The sequence below is a fragment of the Megalobrama amblycephala genome, linkage group LG10 (genome assembly GCF_018812025.1).
Source record: "Megalobrama amblycephala isolate DHTTF-2021 linkage group LG10, ASM1881202v1, whole genome shotgun sequence".
NCBI lineage: Eukaryota > Metazoa > Chordata > Actinopteri > Cypriniformes > Xenocyprididae > Megalobrama > Megalobrama amblycephala.
The window spans coordinates 3,342,633-3,363,217 of NC_063053.1; the positions used below are offsets into that span (position 1 = coordinate 3,342,633).

Sequence of the window (20,585 nt, forward strand, 5' to 3'; positions counted from 1 at the left end):
TAAGTTGAACAAACAACACTTAAAATAAATTGAAATAAATATATCTTATTAAGTAAAAAAAACAACAACAAAAAACTATTAATTTCTAGTGTAATAATGCATGCATGTATGTATTTTTGTAAAAGAGCACTATAGAAGTGGCTCTATATGGTCGTTATAAGCAGTGTTGAGTGATGTGATGTTGAAAGAGGAAGCACATGTTTGTCTTCACAGGCTGTGCTTTTGCTCAAATAATCTGTTGCATGAATGAAAGAAAACGAACAACTTGTTTCACAAAATGAAAGCGTACAACAAAGCATTGGTGAATGAAAAAATACATGCAATTTAGACAATGCAATTAGACATTAGTATGATGTGGCACGCAGGTAATCCATTCTTGTCACGGGCTTGAGCTGCTTTGTCCCCGGATTGAAGTGTCATGGCTGCCGTGCGCTGTTGACTGATTCTGGTTGGACGGGAGGCGGAAAAGCGCTGTAAGTCTGATCACCTTCGACAGTTTTACATGCACTTATAAGCGTTTTCACATATGCATTACGTAAACGTTGACTTTGAAGAGGAATGAAAGTTTTAGAAGTGGGAATGTAATGTCGCACGCGCGAATGGCATGACAGATATAGCAGTTTGAAACATGTTTGTTGGTCAACTTTACATAAGCAGGACTGCATAGTTGCTGGAGTAAACTCTATCGCGAGCTATTTGCATTGCATTTGACATTGCATTGCATTAAGTATGATCTAAAACTTTATAACACGTTCATTGCATTGTGACACGGGGGGAATTAGGCAACTGAACCACAGGTGCAAACTGATTATAATTCAACTTGTGCAACTCAAGATGCATTCTTAGTACGCGCTCATTGATTTCTTTTGATTCATTTCTTACATTTTATGTCATGGGTCAGTATGGATATGTGTATATGAAGCGGAAGATTAGTATATACCAGTAAAACTATGCTTACAAAACAGTACAGTACCATGGTACTTTGATGTATGTCATCGTGGGACTAAAAGGCTATCATATTACTATGGAAGTCAAGTGTATTTCAAAGAATACCATGGTATTAACGTGGTACAAAAAAAAAAAAAAAACCCTGTTACTAAAGTCAACGTGTATTTGTTACACACATGCTGCATAAGCATTAAATTCCTTTAAACTAACCTTTAACCCTTTATAAGAATAATGTTAAGGAATAATATTAAAGGTAAACGGATAACAAAAGTGTATATACTATGTAATAAATATAAATGTAAGTGAAAATTTACTATTGTGATGTTCAAAAATCATGGTAATACCATAGTACATACTGAACACACACACACACACACACACAGGGTAATACAAACATACAGAATTGTAATTAATATGTTGTATTCTGGTTTAGGGTAACTAAGTGAAGGTTATATGAAGATGACATGTTTCAAAGACTTTCTTGAACATGTAATTACTGTATATGTGACAGTGTTTTCATTTTGATTTTTGTTACGTGTGTTGCAAGTTTGTGGATTTTGATCATAAACGCTAGTTAATTAGATAGTTTGCACAATATGCATTACAATAATTAATCAAAATGTAATAAACGAGCAAAGTTTTAACAACACGTCACATACACTGCTGGTCAAAAGTTTGGGGTCGGTTAATGTTTTTGAAAGAAGTCTTATCTGCTCACCATGGCTGCCTTTTTTGATCAAAAATACAGTAAAAACTAATATTTTGAAATTTTATTACAATTTAAAATGTTCTATGTGCATATATAGTAAAATGTAATTTATTCCTGTGATCAAAGCTGAATTTTCAGCATCATTACTCCAGTCTTCAGTGTCACATGATCCTTCAGAAATCATTCTAATATGCTGATTTGCTGCTCAAGAAACATTTCTGATTATTATCAATGTTGAAAACAGTCGTGCTGCTTCAGATTTTTGTGGAAACTGTGATTCTTTGATTAATAGAAAGTTTGAAAGAACAGCATTTATTTGAAATCTTTACTGTCACTTTTGATCAATTTAATGCATCCTTGCTGAATAAAAATATTAATTTCTTGAAAAAAAAAAAATTACTAACCCAAGACTTTTGAACAGTAGTGTAAAATCAGTTTGCATAGTTAAAACCACAAAAAAATTCCACTATTCCTGTTTTTACAGTTTTTTTAATAAAAAATGCAACCTTTTTTTAAAAAACAAACAAACAAACAAACATTTGAATGTTAACATATATCCCATGTACAGTCAAACCAAAAATTATTCAGACATTTTTGATATATTTGTAGTAGTGGGTGCAGGACACTATAGTTCACTTATGTAAGTGAGGATAGCAAAATAAAGTAAACTGTGACCTATTATACCCAAAAATTCTTCATACAGTGGACTACCAGTAAAGTTGATAAAAAATTTGGAACCAAAAATGATTCAGACTATGTTTTGCTTAAGTGTTATTTGACATAATTAAAGGTGCCATCGAATTGAAAATTGAATTTACCTCGGCATAGTTGAATAACAAGAGTTCAGTACATGGAAATGACATACAGTGAGTCTCAAACTCCATTGTTTCCTCCTTCTTATATAAATCTCATTTGTTTAAAAGACCTCCGAAGAACAGGCGAATCTCAACATAACACCGACTGTTACGTAACAGTCAGGATCATTAATATGTACGCCCCCAATATTTGCATATGCCAGCTCATGTTCAAGGCATTAGACAAGGGCAGCCAGTATTAACGTCTGGATCTGTGCACAGCTGAATCATCAGACTAGGTAAGCAAGCAAGAACAATAGCGAAAAATGGCAGATGGAGCAATAATAACTGACATGATCCATGATTACATTATATTTTTAGTGATATTTGTAAATTGTCTTTCTAAATGTTTCGTTAGCATGTTGCTAATGTACTGTTAAATGTGGTTAAAGTTACCATCGTTTCTTACTGTATTCACGGAGACAAGAGCCGTTGCTATTTTCATTTTTAAACACTTGCAGTCTGTATAATTCATAAACACAACTCCATTCTTTATAAATCTCTCCATCAGTGTGTAATGTTAGCTTTAGCCACAGAGCACCATCAAACTCATTCAGAATCAAATGTAAACATCCAGATAAATACCATACTTACGCGATTAGATATGTTGCATGACGAACACTTTGTAAAGATCCATTTTGAGGGTTATATTAGCTGTGTGAACTTTGTTTATGCAGTGATAGAGTCGAGAGCTCTGGGGGGGCGGAGAGCGCGAGCAATTAAAGGGGCCGCAGCCTGAATCGGCGCATTTCTAATTATGCCCCAAAATAGGCAGTTAAAAAAATTATTTAAAAAAAATCTATGGGGTATTTTGAGCTGAAACTTCACAGACACATTCAGGGGACACCTTAGACTTATATTACATCTTGTAAAAAAAATGTTCGATGGCACCTTTAAGATTTTGTTTCTGACACAGTTTAACTCTGAGATCTTGTCATATTTTATTACCATTTTTATAGTGAATAAACTGTGTTAATGAATGAAATGTTCAAGGTGTCTGAATAAATTTTGGTTTGACTGTATGTGTATTGCAACCAGAACCATTGGTGAAAATATAATGACATTGATTATTAAGTATGATGTTACAAAATTTTTTATGTTGATGGTTGACTTTTAAGCATGGTCTATCTAAAAGTTAAATTTTTCCTTGTCTTGTATAGGGCTCTGTACATCCACTATGAATGGGGTCAACGCCAACCCTGGCGCTCAGGTTGGGAATGAAGAGAGGGGCATTTGGCATAAACGCCTGCGTCTCAGGAAGTCCTCCTTTTCATTCCCCGCTGAACAAAACACTGTGAAAGAGGAGGAGAATGTTACAGCACTTGGACAGAAGGAAACAAAGAAGTCCGAGAAAGGACAGCTGGCGGTCAACACCTTCATCTGCTCTGCATGCAACGACGGCATCTCCTTTAGACCTGCCGAATTAATGATGCATTTTAAGATCGTCCACGGAGGCAAAGGAAACCCACCGATGTTTCCATGCAACATGTGCGGTTTCTCCACTCCAGTGTTCACTACGCTCCAGCAGCACCGAATGCATCACGAGGACGGTTTGTTCACTTGTGAGATTTGTAATGACAACGTCCAGCAAACGCTGCCCCAACTAACCAAACATTGTCAAACTCACCATTCTCTGAATGGTCAGTACTACTGTCCAAAATGCAAACTCTCCATCCAGGAGATTGAGCAGTTTGTATGTCACTCATGTTCTGCACCAGTCATAAGCAATCATGAAGAAAGCATTACGAATGGTAAGTTGGAAGAAGCACAGAAAAACAATCTCCTAAAGCACATGGCTGCTGCATGCCGTCAAAGGTGGAACAGAAGAAACTGGTGGAGAAAACGGACACAAGCCTGCAAGAAAGACAATAACCCATCCCAAGAGTTTAAGTTCTTGCTTCCAAAACCAGAACCCCAATGGGCATCCCAATTATTACCATTATCCACACCTGGTCTACTGGACAACCAAGGCATGTTGTTGGATGCAGAGAAGACCTTGGAGGAAACACAGCAGTTTCTTGAAAGGACAGTTTGTAGTGGTAAAAAGTGGCCTGTATCTCTCAAAAGTGAGCATGATCTTGTTCCTGTCTTGCCGACTACACCCTGTCCGTCAAAACTGAATGCAAAGCAATGTAGCACGCCACACCCAGGCCTGCGGCGCACTGACAAAGATAAGCTAACCGGACTTATGGAGAAGAACAATATATCTGTTCCCCCAGATTGCACTACAAAGGTGGTCGGGTTCAAGATGGTGGACGGCAGAAAGCATTTAGTTCTCAAAGTCATTCCTTCAAACAAGCAAGACACTTCGACTCCAGTGGAATCGAATCGTGTTGAATCTCACACTGTGAAACCAACCAATCAACAAGATGAATCCAAAGATATTTCAACTGTTAATGCCTCAGGAAACTGTTCTCATGCTCAGGTGACATCTAGAAGGTCTTCTTCCCAAAGAAAGAAGCAGGAACGATGTGTAGATCAGCGGGACTTTTTGTCTTCAGTGGTTGAAAGGATAAAAAGCCAACAAAATCAGGAACCTACCGAATGCAATACACCCATTAATCTTAACGCCTTCAACCACAGAAAGACCAAGACTGAGACGAAGAAACTGCATTCTTGTGCTGATGCACATATTCAAAGTCCCCATGCAAAGAGAGCGAAAGACTGCCAAGACAAAACCCTCAGTGAATCAGAGGAAAACTTTACCGCATGCCAAGGAGATTCAGGCTGTCATAGTGATCTGACCTCGGATACGGGTTCTTTGGAAGAGAGGTGTAGTTCACGACTCCTTACGGCGGCATTTGATAAAGAACACAATCTTACACTAGATTCAAACATCATTGGGCTTCATTCAAACACAGATTCTTGCTCAATCTCAGGGTTTGATTGCATTAGTCCGTCCTCTAGATCTCCCCTGAAGGATTTGACTGAGTCTTTGTGTCATTTTCAAAGTGAAGATGAGGGCCTGTTATTCCACAGCCGTGCCGACGAGTGCACAAACAACATGGACCCCAGAGATTCTTTGGTCCCAGTAGGTCAGCACGACTGTGAGAGGGAAAACTTCAGTGCTCCAGACCTGTATCAGACGGTGGATGAGCTGCCTTTAACAACAATCAGCCATTTGCTGGATGAAGTGAGAGCGGATCAGACTTTATCTTCACATAACGGCTCTGATGAACCTCTGCAAGATTTAGCATGCACCGGAGGTAAAGTGTACTTGTTGTGTTTTGTCGTTTAGACAGCATTCCCTTGGAAATTTCAATGCAATTGTGTTCAGTGGAATATATATTTTTTCTAGTTATACTCGAATAAAATATTTGATTGGCTTTGGAGTAAAAAAAAAAAAAAATCCTAAAAATCATCAGTCAGAAGGTGTGTAGAGTAAGAGATGTGGTTTATCCTTCAAGACTTTTGTAAAACCTTGAACTTCAACAGCATGTTTAATGTGGTTCGGCCTACAAAAACACTGAAATCTTTCCAAAACATTTCCAGTAGCCAAAAAATTCATTATTTAGCTGTTCAGTATATCTAAGGTCACATGCAGAGATATCTAAATGGAGACTTTGCCATATTGCATCAGTCATAGCTGGTCTGTGAACACTTGAGAGCAAACTGACTGTGCAAACCTGCTTATTCACATGTACCGACGTCTGTATCTGCAATAGTCATTAGCAGCTGATGTTCACAGGATTTCATATATAATTATTGTTCGAAAGTTCTGCATGTGGTGCATAAAATATAATGGTTAAAGCTCTTATAAATATTATTAATCATCAGAGAATCTACTATAGATTATGAATATCATATCATGGAATCTTTAGGTTTTCTATTGAAGCTTGTTTCCGCCACTAAATAAAAAAATAACAAAAGGTAATGACTTTATTTCTCAGAATTGTAAGTTTATATCTCGCAATACTGACTTATTAACATGCAGTTGTGAGTTTATATCTCATATTTCTGACATTATTTCTCGCAATTCTGACTTTATATCTCGCAATTCTGACTTTATAATGCAATTCTGACTTTATAACTCACAATTCTGACTTTATAACTCACAATTGAGTTTATATCTCACAATTCTGACTTTATAACTCACAATTGAGTTTATATCTCACAATTCTGACTTTATATCTCACAATTCTGACTTTATAACTCACAATTCTGACTTTATAACTCACAATTGAGTTTATATCTCACAATTCTGACTTTATATCTTGCAATTCTGACTTTATAACTCGCAATTCTGACTTTATATCACTCAATTCTGACTTTATAACTCACAATTGAGTTTATATCTCAATTCTGACTTTACAATTCACAATTCTGACTTTATATCTTGCAATTCTGACTTTATATCTCACAATTCTGACTTTATAACTCACAATTGAGTTTATATCTCAATTCTGACTTTATAACTCACAATTCTGACTTTATATCTTGCAATTCTGACTTTATATCTCACAATTCTGATTTTATAACTCACAATTGAGTCTATATCTCAATTCTGACTTTATAACTCACAATTCTGACTTTATATCTCACAATTCTGACTTTATAACTCACAATTGAGTTTATATCTCGCAATTCTGACTTTATAACTCACAATTCTGATATAATATTACAATTCTGACTTTATATCTCGCAATTCTGACTTTATCTCACAATTCTGACTTTATAACTCACAATTCTGATATAATATCACAATTTTGACTTTTTATCCCACATTTCTGACTTTTTAACTTGCAATTGTGAGTTTATATCTCGCAATTCTGAGAAAAAAAGTCAGAATTGTGAAAAAAAAACGCAATTACCTTTTTTTTTTATTTCATGGCGAAAACAAGCTTCCATAGTTTTCATCCTTTTGACTTTATTTTTTATCAAAATTATCATTAAAAAATTTTTTTTTTGTATTTATTCTGAAATTGCTTGGTAACCATCTTTTCAATCAGCCTAATGTTGCCACAAAGATTCAAAGCATTTTATGCATTAAGTAATATATAGTCATTAAACATGTTTTCCATGCTTTTTTTTGTAATGTATTTACTCTGAAATGGCTTTTCCACAAAGATTCAAATAATTTAATGCAAGTTTAATTAAAATATAGTAATTAATTAATTAAACATGCTTTCCATATTTTTCTCTAAATTTGCACAAGGATGAATATTTACTCTTTTTTTTTTTTTTTACTTTATTTGTACCAGTTATAGAATGCATAGTACAGAAATGTTTTTTTTTCTTCATATACAGTATACAGTACCGGTCAAAATGATCTTTCAGAAATCATTCTAATATGCTGAATTATTGTCAGTGTTGGAAACAGTTTTGCTGCTTAAAGTACACATGAAATCAAAATTGACCCTATTTACTTTGTTAGTGCATATTACTAGTCTTGAGGTAAACAATTAATCCGTACAAGTTAAAACACAGAAAAAATTTGTTTGTCGTGGTAATCTTTAATCAAAATCTGAAAAGTTACTTCCAGTCTGGAATGGCGTTCCTTCTCTGATAACGTCAGTTTGACGGTTTGGGTTGAAAACGCGTAAACCACTCACTCCTCTGCAACCGTTCCTCTGCTATGAGCGAGAGATGGAGAGGAGGAGCGCTAAAGTAATACTCTGCCCTCTATTCAATATTCCGTTTCACTTGGAAATACGTCACAACACTGGAGAAAAGTCGTTTGCAACTTCCGGTTCACGCAGACTTTAATATTTCAGGATTCTTTGATGAAACAATATATCAAAAGTTTGGGGTCAATATGTTTTTTTGAAAGAAATTAATACTTTTTTTCAGCAAGGATGTGTTTAATTGATAAAAAAAAGATAAAGATTCTTTTGAACTATTTATTCATCATTGAATCCTGAAAAAAGGTTACAAAAAAAAAAAAAATGAAGCAGCACATTGATAATAGCTGAGCATCAAATCAGCATATTAGAATGATTTCTGAAGGATCATGTGACACTGAAGACTGGAGAAATGATGCAGAAAATTCAGATTTGATCACAGGAATAAATTACACTTTACAATATATTCACATAGAAAACAACTATTTTAAATTGTAATAATATTTCACAATTTTTACTGTATTTTTGATCAAATAAATGCAGCTTTAATGAGACTTCTTTCAAAAACATTAAAAATAGTAATGTTTCCAAACTTGAACACCATCATATATTTTTGCAAAAACATTTTAAAGCATGTAAACATCCATGTTAGTTATTCTTCTGCTTCCATGTTTTCATCAGGTACAAACCAGCAATCTGATCCAGTCGACACCAGCGTCCTCTTTCCTGATGATTCAAACACTTCCACATGTGTACCAGCAACCGGTTCCAGTGAGTCACACGGCCCTCTTGCATCACTGAACAGAAAGCGCATGGGAGAAACGTCCTCGGCGGACTTTCACAGACCCGTCAGTAAATCCCAGAAGCGATCGACTCGGGCCTCCGAAGACGTCACAGCATCCGTCCTCCACTGGGAACCGGTGGCTCGAAACGTTCCGACGACCCTTCGACTGATTCCCTACAGCTCCTCGCAATCCGTTCAAATCCCACGTGATAACCAGCCTGTCATAGTTCTCAACCATCCCGACACTGATATTCCCGAGGTGACAAACATCATGAAAGTCGTTCACAAGCACAAAGGAGCCGTGCAACGGGTCGTACTGTCTCGTAAAACTCTCCGAGCGCTCTCGGATTTGAACTGCGACGCCTTCCGGAATAACCTCATCGCCAATTGCCACGCGTCCCACTGCAGGAGAGAATGGCCAAACGGGACTGTTAAGGAAAGGTTCAGCTTGAAGCTGAGGCTCAAAAGGGTGTGCGGAAGAAAGTATACCGTGGTACCAACACTATCAGAAAGCATTGTGCTACAGCCAACGTTTAGGTGCTGGTTTTGCGGGCGGCTTTTTAGAAACCAAGAAGCTTGGGTAGGACACGGACAAAGACATCTAATGGAAGCAACCAGAGGCTGGAACCAGCTCTTTAACAGATAGGAGAACTGCATTCACACGGCAGGGACGTTTTTCTGCACAAGCCATTTTTAAGAAGTGCTGTGAATCAGCGTTACTATGCAAATCTCAGGGTGAGAAATAATACCAAATCTGAGGATCTTCACTGTTTCATTCTTTATAGTAATATTCTTTTAAACCCTTTTTTGGGTGGATATTCAAGCAAGCATTATTTATTTTGTTCCACAATGTGAAAAAGCGCAGTGCATTATCTAATATATTATAAATCACTGTTTCAGACCAAATCCATCTCGCACGATACTGTGATAGATCAGAATTATTGCAGAGACCTCAGGTTTTATGACAATATTCCACTGCTGTAAACTTAATACTAATTGAACAAGTGTGTTGACCTTCACGCTGAACGAGTGTCTGAGCAGTTGTGTTTGATTTAAGACGTCTGTTTGTCTTAATACTTTATGTAGCTTTAAATGCATCATTTTATTATTTTATTTTTGATGTTTAAAACGGATAAACTGGGGCACGTGTGGTTTAACTGCTTCATTACTTCCGTTTTGCTTTACTAATCAACTTTATTAAGGCTGGAATGTTTACAGAACATAAAGTAGATTGTTGATCCGTTGGTGCTTTAGCTTCCTCTGTTTGTCACATTGCCTGTACATATAGCATTAGTTTAAAACTACCCATCAGTGAAATTCTGTTGTGTATTTATGCTAATTGTCTTTATATTTATTTTTTCAGCATGCAGTTGGCTGTTATGTTACATGGGTTTGATTAAGGGTTTAATTAAACGTTTAAATTAATTACCTTACATTTATCTAATCGTTAATGTATTATTCATTGATAAAAGAATCTTGTGAACTGTGATGTTATGGTCTCAGTAGTCAAAATCTCTCATTTATGAAGCCAAAGGATTTTTTTAAGATCAGTGTAACCTGATCAGAATAATAATTTCGTGAGGAATGGGTTTATTTTCACCAACTAAAAACGAGACCCTCGCTGACTTTTGATTGCACTGTTTGAGGTTTGAAGCACTTAACAGTGGTGTGATTGTGAATATCATAAATGTCCCGCTGCAATATTTGAAGATGGTCTTTATTCCAGGTCTCTGATCCACTTAACTTGAAAACCAAAGAAAATGTGTCTCTTATGTTTGTAAAGAGGTTTAAACACTGGTATAAGCACTAACAGCTGTGAATGACACCTTGTGTTGCTGTATTGTAGAAGTGCCTCTGTACACCCCTATAGACCTGCTATCAGTAAATAAATATAATTATTTTGAACATGTATTTGTTTTCTGTTTTGATTTGAGCTGAGGTAACTAGCTGTTTAAGAAAAACACTATTGCTCCGACAACACAGTTGTGCATAACGAACTCTTGTCTTATCTAGGCCCCTTTCATAAGATGTAATATAATTCTCTGGTGTCGCCAGAATGTGTCTGTGAAGTTTCAGCTCAAAATACCCCACAGATCATTTATTATAGCTTGTCAAATTTACCTCTATTTGGGTGTGAGCAAAAACACGCCGTTTTTGTGTGTGTCCCTTTAAATGCAAATGAGCTGCTGCTCCAGAAGAGGGCGGAGCTTTAACAGCTCAACAACAACAAAGCTGGAGAATCTCACGCAGCCAAAATGACAAGTTTTCAGCCTTACATTGTTCAACCCGGAGTCGACACTGATGGAGAGACTCAGGAAGAAGTTACAACTTTTAGAATGAAACTGGACGTTTCTGGTTAGTGGATAAATTTATGTAGTTGCTGTGGAGTTGATTCAACTCATCCACTAGCATGTGCCGTTATGTTAATCTTTTGTGCAAAAACTGTATGGACGCCTACTATACATAGCGTACCTGTTTGCCAAACAGAGTCATACACACCAGGCTAACGTTTATGATTGCTATCAAATGCAGTTGAATGATCTAATATTTTTTTTCTCCAAAATATCGCTCAGACAGAAACGCTCCTTTTTTAGCAATTGAGCTTGTCAGAGTCAACTTTCAGGCTATCCAAGCTAATAAATAGCGTTCTAAATAGCGTTCAGTGCTCGTCTGTACAGCCAATGACAGAACAGTTAGCATGCTTTGCTCAAACTTTTGCCATGGCGTTAAAACTGGTACATCGTTGTCACTTGCGAAAACAAAATGGCGGCACCGTGGGTGGAAACGTGCAGATTAAGGTGCAGTAATGTGAGTGAATTCTGAGCAGCTCGTTTTTTCACATGCTTGCAGAGAAAGACTTGCAGAGAAAGTTACTGAGTTGTCCTTTTTTAAGTTTTCTCACCAAAATTATCCTACTTTAAGTCTAGATGAACTTGAAGTTCTTCTTGAGAGAATTAGCATTATGTAACTGGGCTTTTAACTTAAAAACATAGCAGGTCAATTGATTTTTAGTGGCCCACAATGTTTCCAGTTATTGCAACCTTAAAAGTAATGTAAACGAATGAATGTGGATCAGAACTATATGGTTAGTCATTTTTATTTATGCCTTAATTTTTTTTTTTACTATACAAATATTGTTTTTATGTACTGTACTGTTATCTGTAGGTTTTAGATCAGTGAATCTAAACCTTTTTTGCGTAATGGACCGTCCTCAAGGACCCCAGAATAATATTGGCTCATTGGTATCATTAAAGGTGCCGTAGAACGTCTTTTCAAAAGATGTAATATAAGTCTAAGGTGTCCCCTGAATGTGTCTGTGAAGTTTCAGCTCAAAATACCCCATAGATTTTTTTTTTATTAATTTTTTTAACTGCCTATTTTGGGGCATCATTAAATATGCGCCGATTCAGGCTGTGACCCCTTTAAATCTCTTGCTCCCTGCCCCCCCCCCAGCTCTCGACTGTAAGTGCAGTTATACAGTGCATAAACAAAGTTCACACAGCTAATATAACCCTCAAATGGATCTTTACAAGATGTTCGTCATTCATGCTGCATGCATGCATCGATTCCTGTAAGTATAGTATTTATCTGGATGTTTACATTTGATTCTGAATGAGTTTAATGGTGCTCTGTGGCTAAAGCTAACATTACACACTGTTGGAGAGATTTATAAAGAATGAAGTTGTGTTTATGAATTATACAGACTGCAAGTGTTTAAAAATGAAAATAGCGACGGCTCTTGTCTCCATGAATACAGTAAGAAACGATGGTAACTTTAACCACATTTAACAGTACATTAGAAACATGCTAACGAAACATTTATAAAGACAATTCACAAATATCACTAAAAATATCATGTTATCATGGATCATGTCAGTTATTATTGCTCCATCTGCCATTTTTCCGCTGTTGTTCTTGCTTGCTTACCTAGTCTGATGATTCAGCTGTGCACAGATCCAGACGTTACTGGCTGCCCTTGTCTAATGCCTTGAACATGAGCTGGCATATGCAAATGTTGGGGGCGTACATATTAATGATCCCGACTGTTACGTAACAGTCGGTGTTATGTTGATATTCACCTGTTTTTCGGAGGTCTTTTAAACAAATGAGATTTATATAAGGAGGAAACAATGGAGTTTGAAAATCAATGTATGTATTTTCCATGTACTGAACTCTTGTTATTCAGCTATGCCGAGGTAAATTAAATTTTTGATTCTAGGGCACCTTTAATGTCTTTGTGACGACCAAATGCAATCAATTATAATTTACTACTACGTTAGTTCCCATAAAAGATGATAATATATGTATAATATAACTGAAAATATGACTGAATATTGGACATGTCCAATGTCAAAATATACAAATATTCATATTTAGATATTTTATAAGGACCCCCTGTCATTACGTCAAGGACCAATAGGGGTCCATGGACCCCTGGTTGAGAAAAACTGTTTTAGATGACATGCTCTTGCAAAATAGACGTAATGCTCCAAATAATATATGCATTTGATTTACTTCGCTGAGACTCAAGTGACAACTTGTGTAAAATAATTTTAATTTGTATAAATAATTGTAATGAACAATAGTACACAACAATAATCTTAAGTAAAAAGTTTCATATTTATTTTTCACTGCACACACCATGGTAAAACAAAATGTTTATACAACACAAACATAAACTGTACAACTGTACCTTCTTCATATAGGCTTAACATCACTCTTTTCTCTGCTTTTTCAGGATGGTTTGCACAGAACCTGTTTTGCTGTATTTTTAAATCATTTCTCTGTGTAAACATGCGCAACTCGGACTTCTTTCACCGTTGCACCGCTTCGGCGTCTCGCGTTCTTGCACACCGCGTCAAATAAAAAATAGCGCGCGCGTTGTTTTCATTCTGCTACGCTGCTGTTTTCGAAAGAACGAGCGCGTCCTGTGCGAACTGCCCATTACCTGTCATTTAGTAAAATAAGTTATAAAAGTAGCAGCAAGACCTAGCTTTGCAAGCGTGGATGTGTTTCCATCATCTATTATTAAGGTAAGATGTGAAACTGTCACACAGTTGAATGTCAGTACAGTTATATTTGTCAGGCTGCAGCAAATTCAGATTCATGCTCTTGTTGTTTCATGGCTTCACTGCATGCCTGAGTTTGGTGGAGTCTTTGGTGTTGCTCTGCGAGTCGACCAGCACTAGAGGATTCTTCTGGTGGTTCTCAATAATGTCAGAAACGCTGCTGAAACGCTTGGGAGTAAGAGAAATGATAGTTTAGTGACTGACAGCTGACAACTTTGACCTCTTTTTGCCACATGCAATGTATTTGGACACTAAAGGGGTTAGTTCACTTCAGAATTAAAATTTCCTGATAATTTACTCACCCCCATGTCATCCAAGATGTTCATGTCTTTCTTTCTTCAGTGGAAAAGAAATGAAGGTTTTTGAGGAAAACATTCCAGGATGTTTCTCCATATAGTGGACTTCACTGGGGTTCAACGGGTTGAAGGTCCAAATGTCAGTTTCAGAAAGAGCTCTACATGATCCCAGACGAGGAATAAGTGTCTTATCTAGAGAAACCATCTGCCATTTTCTTTAAAAAATTAAAAATGTATACTTTTTTAACCACAAATACTTGTCTTGCACTGCTCTGCGATGCGCCATGCATTACTTAATCACATTGAAAGGTCACGTGTGACGTAGATGGAAGTACCGCGGGAGGGTGAAAAACTCCATCTCATTTTCTCCTCTGACTTCAATGTCGTCAACATTGTTGTTTTACCTTTTCTTGTAAAAGTTTGATTTGTAAACACTGAATCGGTACTTCCACCTACATCACGCATGACCTTTCCAACATGATTACGTAATGCGTGGAGCATCACAGAGCAGTGCAAGATGAGCATTTGTGGTTAAATAGTATATAAAATGTTTATTTTTTTAAGTAAATGACCAATGGTTTCTCTAGATAAGACTCTTATTCCTCGTCTGGGATCATGTAGAGCTCTTTGAAGCTGACATTTGGACCTTCAACCTGTTGAACCCCACTGAAGTCCACTATATGGAGAAAAATCCTGGAATGTTTTCATCAAAAACCTTCATTTCTTTTCGACTGAAGAAAGAAAGACATAAACATCTTGGATGACACGGGGGTGAGTAAATTATCAGTAAATTATAATTCTGAAGTGAACTAATCCTTTAAGTCGCACTTATCTGAATGCGGCGTGCAGCGCAAAACTTTCATTTTTAAAATGTATGGAATCTTGCAGTATTTATTATAAATGATTTATCCATGCACATTTTTTAAAAAATTAACATGCCCTAGTAATATTAAATAATAAAAATAACTTCCCCTGCCTCTTGACACACCCATTTCTCTGACCTACAACTATCTAATCAACTGTGTCCAATCAATTCCCCATGGCCTACATTTGTCCATTTCACTCGGATGTATGTCACAATAGGGAAGAAAAGACTATCGCAACTTCTGTTTAGTGTTTAATGCTGACTTATAAGTGTCTAAATACTTTCTGGGGTCAGTGTATCACCATGTCCTTCTTTACCTCCTCTCCTTGTTTTTCTTTCCCCAAAGCATATTGTTTGTTGGAAGCGATGTAGCGGACAGGGATGTTGTAAACTCTGCTGTTGTAAAACACCACCAGGGTGTACGGCTGCTGTGCATCTACACCAGAGCTCTTCCTGAGCAGAAAAGACCCATCCTGAAATACAATCAGGCATAAGGAAATTTACATTCATGCATTTAGCAGATGCTTTTCTCCAAAGTGAATAGTTGCATTGCATTCAAGCTATACACTTTATCAGCACATGCATTCCCTGGGAATAAAACCTATTCCTATTTGCTCCAGTAGCAAAAGAAAAAAAAAACACAACAGTGTTTCTGTGACTTTTTTTTTTTTTTTCCAAAAGAGGAAAAAATATGAGATTGAAAAAATGTGTCAAATTTGCTGTCACTCCCTCAGCCGTTTTATTGGAAAAACTCATACAGAAGGGATGCTCCAATCATTCGGCCGCAGACCAGTATCAGCCGAAAATCACGATCTATGACTCGGTAGTCACAAACTGATCACAATTTGACCTCGTAAAACTGTAAAAAGTTGCTGCCAGCCCAGCGCACATGTAAAATGTTTACAGGTGAGGCCATGTTCTGCTTTGTAACTTTGTGAAACATTAGTAAACCATAGTAAATCGCACAACTTTATTTAGAGCAGGTTGTCAAACGAGCCAACACAAGAAATAACATAAATCCTCACGGAGTGACATTGACATGCTGCTTGGCTAAAGCTATAAGACTTCTGGGATCATAACAGAGTGTTTTCCAATGTCATTTGGAAGTTTATCCAATGGAAACTGGGGCTGCGTTTGAAACCGCATACTTCCCTACTATATAGTAGGTGAAAAACAGTATGTGAAAATCATTAGGATATTAAGTAAAGATCATGTCCATGAAGATATTTTGTAAATTTCCAACCGTAAATATATCAAAAATGTATTTTTGTGAGTGGATATGCATTGCTAAGGACTTAATTTGGACAACTTTAAAGGCGATTTTCTCAATATTTTATTATTATTATTTTTTTTTGCATCATCAGATTCCAGATTTTCAAATAGTTATATCTCGGCCAAATATTGTCCTAACAAACCATACATCAATGGAAAGCTTATTTATTCAGCTTTCAGATGATGTATAAATCTCAATTTTAAAAAATTGACCTTTATGACTAGTTTTGTGGTCCAGGGTCACACATGCACTTTCTAATCATGTCAAGCATGAATAGTAACAAAATTAATCAGTACATTGCATCACTTTTTCTTGGGTTTTCTCAGCAGTTTTTTTTATTGTTGTAGAGTTATAAGCCATTACTTTTAAGTATGCCACTTGAAATAATGTGAAATTCAGGGCGTAAGGGGTTAACAGTGACAGTCAGAGCTTACAAATCACTTATAAAGCTTAAATGATCAGGACCGGCCAATTATGATGACAAGAAATCGATAGTCGGTACCGATGTCAAGGTTATATAACATGGAATGCAATGTTATAATTGTACATAGAATGATGGAAATATAAAAAACTTTGCTAGATTTACAATGATAATAACTTTGGAAAGTTCCATTAACTTGCTTCTATTGCATTTGCTGGAATTTAGCTTTGTCAACGTAGCTTTGTAAAATGCAGCAGTGTTATTTTTGTGCAAGTCGAACATGCCTTAGCTGAGCGTATGAGAGCGTCCTCTGCTGTCTTGCGGTCACAGCTGCTGGCATACCAAACCTTTTTATACACACCAGCTTCCTGTGTGAGAGAACAGGATTACTTAGTCTGACAGAGTAAGTGCATGCTGGGATGTTCTTGATTATAGTAATTGTGCTGCAAACTGAGACACACAAACATCAGGGTCATTTTTCATTCTTTGTCAGAGCCATGCCTTGTCGATTAAAAAATGAAAAGATATAAGTAAAGAAGTAAATGCATTTAAAGTGAAGTCAGAAACAGAATCTTAATCACCTCCTCAGCATCTCTAGCTGATCTGCTCTCTGAAGGCAACGTCCCTCTGCCTGTATAAATAATATTAATCAACAAACAGAAAAGGAAAGACTTGACAGCCCTGTTAGAAAGCTCTGATGTTTATTGCATCTATTACAAACTGAAAAAGTGTGAATCTTACTCTGGGAGGGAAGCTGTCGAGGCAGAGGCATCCTATAGCAGAAAAGGAGTTTGGTTCTGGTTAGTAATATTGTGGTAGTTTATGCTTACGGTCGAAAATTAAACCTTTGTCAGTGGTTTCTTACTTGGCTCGATGGAACCCTGTTGGCGATGGGTTCACCATGGTGTCCGGTGGGCTTCGTGATATAGCTAGCGGTGCGGTTTTAGTTGATGAGACTGTAACAGAGAACGTATGACTATTAGTAGATGACTTTAAACCAATAAAAGGTCATAGCTGACATTGCAATTTATAAACATCCTGGAAACTCTCATGTTGGTTACAAGCCACAACAAGGCATTGACTATATTCAGAAATGCATAGCTCTACCAGTACTATTTGTGCATGTATGCAACTATGCGTGCAATGATCTGCCAAATTGTGCATTATATAACAGAGCTTACTTTGTGGAACAATGCATCAGTTTGACTGCCAAAACTTGACCTATTCTTTAACTTCGATGTGTTATAATCTTTTCCATTCTGAACACAGCCATTGCTTTTGTTATTCTCATCATGAGGGATTTTGATAATTACCTTCACTCTCTCTTTGAGGAATGCTTGGTTTCTGCAATAATGGATGAGTATTTTCAGAAAATGTTTTGATTTGAAATAATTCATGACATGAAGATAATTGAGTGTGTACCGGCATTGAAGCAGGATTTGGTTTCTTCCTAAAACAACAGGAGTGATGAACTGTTAGTGAACCTGATATTATGGCAGAGTTTTTATATTAGAGTTCAAGGTTTACGGGTCTTACAGGTCTCTAGGTCGAGGTGTCGGTAATGATGTTCTCCGGGCATCTGTGGTCTCCTCGGGTCTTTCGTTAACACCTAACGAGTGTCAGACACACGTTGCATAGGTTTGTTTTTCAATTACTGTATTCATTTGCTCAGGTTTAGTGTAACTGATACTCACTGTCATCTGCGTCACACACCTCATACTCGTCCTCTGATTTTTCCTGCTCACACACAACAGTGAACCGTCAGTATATTCTCAATTCAAAACATGCATTTTGCGCTGTTAATTATGTGCATGTAGGTCTGATCGCTTATTTATATGGATATCGCGTGTACATGGTAACACTTTACAATAAGGTCTCATTTGTTAACATTAGTGAATGCATTAGCTAAGATGAACTAACAATGATATATATACTGTATAACATTATGACCACCTTCCTAATATTGTGTTGCTGCCAAAACAGCCCTGACCCATCGAGGATGGACTCCTCTAGACCCCTGAAGGTGTGCTGTGGTATCTGACACCAAGATGTTAGCAGCAGATCCTTTAAGTCCTGTAAGTTGTGAGGTGGAGCCTCCATGGATCGGACTTGTTTGTTCAGCACATCCCACAGATGCTCAATTGGATTGAGATCTGGGGAATTCGGAGGCCAAGTCAACACCTCAAACTCGTTGTTGTGCTCCTCAAATTCCTCCATTCCTGAACCATTTCTGCTTTGTGTCAGGAGCATTATCCTGCTGAAAGAGGCCACAGCCACCAGGGAATACTGTTTCCATGAAAGGGTGTACATGGTCTGCAACAATGCTTAGGTAGGTGGTACGTGTCACAGTAACATCCACATGGATGGCAGGACCCAAGGTTTCCCAGCAGAACATTGCCCAAAGCATCACACTGCCTCCACCGGCTCGCCTTCTTCCCATAGTGCATCCTGGTGCCATGTGTTCCCCAGGTGAGCGACACACACGCACCCGGCCATCCACGTGATTCATCAGACCAGGCCACCTTCTTCCATTGCTCCATGTTCCAGTTCTGATGCTCACGTGTCCACTGTTGGCTCTTTCGGCGGTGGACAGGGGTCAGCATGGGCACCCTGACTGGTCTGCAGCTATGCAGCTCCATACGCAACAAACTGATGCACTGTGTATTCTGACACCTTTCTATCAGAACCAGCATTAACTTCTTGAGCAGTTTGAGCTCCAGCAGCTCGTCTGTTGGATCGGACCACACAGACCAGCCTTCGCTCCCCACGTGCATCAATGAGCCTCGGCCGCCCATGACCCTGTCGCCGGTTCACCACTGTTCCTTCCTTGGAGCACTTTGGATAGATACTGACCACTGCAGACCGGGAACACCCACAAGAGCTGCAGTTTTGGAGATGCTCTGACCCAGTCGTCTAGCCATCACAATTTGGCTCTTGTCAAACCATTGTTCCTGCTTCTAACACATCAACTTTGAGGACCAAATGTTCACTTACTGCCTCATATATCCCACACGTGATGAAGATATAATGATATGATTTTTTTTACTATTAGTAGTAGTAGCAGTTCTTGCTTATATTATTGATGATTTAATTGATCAATACTCACTGAAGTCAATATTGGCCTTCTGGTGTGCATTCTGTACGAATAGATAAAACATGAAAAAGTTAATTTGTTTTTCATTTGTGCATTAAACTCTTTCTTTTTATACATTTATCTCAGGTATATTTTGTAGTGTTCTGACAGATGGATGTGACATTTTAAAATGTTTTCCATTGTTAGATAACCAAAGTAATGAAAAAATAAGAATATATGCAGCTATTGTATTTTGATAGAAACTATCAAAATGGTAAATGTTCGGAAGGGTGCTGAATAATTGAACTGTGTTAAATGCAGTGCCAATTAAGCGGTTTGTAATTGTCATCAGTTCAGAATTACTGTGTAATACCGTGGACTGGCTTTAGGGGGCACCATCTGCGTGTTCGGCTGAAGGGTCGCATTACTTCTGCTGATAAGAATAGAACATTGACAGAGAACATCAAAATAAAAGAGGGAAGCATGTGCTGTGTCTCACTAACAAATGAAATGAGGAAGTTTAGGAGTCAAGTTTGACCAAGTATAGTGTGGATTTTAACATGAATGTATAGCAACATCTTCATGCACCGTGAAGTGTAATTGAATTACTCTAGTAATTACTGCTAAGTTTAATGTGTGTAATATAAATAAGATAATTTGGAAGTTTTACCTTTTCTTAGACTGTGAATTCTCCTATAAACAGACACAAAGCATTTTTTTCAGAGCATTTTA

General features: G+C 37.3%; 2 protein-coding genes across 11 annotated transcripts in view; one reads left to right on the forward strand and one right to left on the reverse strand.

Annotated features, from left to right (window-relative positions):
* Positions 1-156: 156 nt before the first annotated feature.
* Positions 157-10,765, forward strand: LOC125276493 (zinc finger protein 518A). Its single transcript, XM_048204001.1, has 3 exons — positions 157-473; positions 3,672-5,717; positions 8,754-10,765. Exons 2-3 carry the CDS (start codon positions 3,689-3,691, stop codon positions 9,500-9,502), a joined length of 2,778 nt encoding a protein of 925 aa, XP_048059958.1. The 5' UTR covers positions 157-473; positions 3,672-3,688; the 3' UTR covers positions 9,503-10,765.
* A 2,692-nt stretch (positions 10,766-13,457) lies between these two features.
* Positions 13,458-20,585, reverse strand: part of blnk (B cell linker) — a 33,615-nt gene continuing 26,487 nt past the window's right edge. For 6 of the 10 annotated variants that reach the window (XM_048204008.1, XM_048204004.1, XM_048204005.1 and 3 more), the window contains 12 exons: positions 20,524-20,546; positions 20,227-20,286; positions 19,887-19,917; positions 18,475-18,517; positions 18,317-18,389; positions 18,094-18,230; positions 17,646-17,736; positions 17,522-17,553; positions 17,362-17,411; positions 17,065-17,148; positions 15,404-15,559; positions 13,458-14,093 (listed from right to left, as the gene is read on the reverse strand). In XM_048204008.1, the coding sequence (XP_048059965.1) occupies positions 13,977-14,093; positions 15,404-15,559; positions 17,065-17,148; positions 17,362-17,411; positions 17,522-17,553; positions 17,646-17,736; positions 18,094-18,230; positions 18,317-18,389; positions 18,475-18,517; positions 19,887-19,917; positions 20,227-20,286; positions 20,524-20,546 (897 nt within the window). In that variant the 3' untranslated portion in view covers positions 13,458-13,976. The remainder of the gene's footprint in view (positions 14,094-15,403; positions 15,560-17,064; positions 17,149-17,361; positions 17,412-17,521; positions 17,554-17,645; positions 17,737-18,093; positions 18,231-18,316; positions 18,390-18,474; positions 18,518-19,886; positions 19,918-20,226; positions 20,287-20,523; positions 20,547-20,585) is intronic. The other 4 variants (XM_048204003.1, XM_048204010.1, XM_048204007.1 and 1 more) reach the window with 3 other exon arrangements.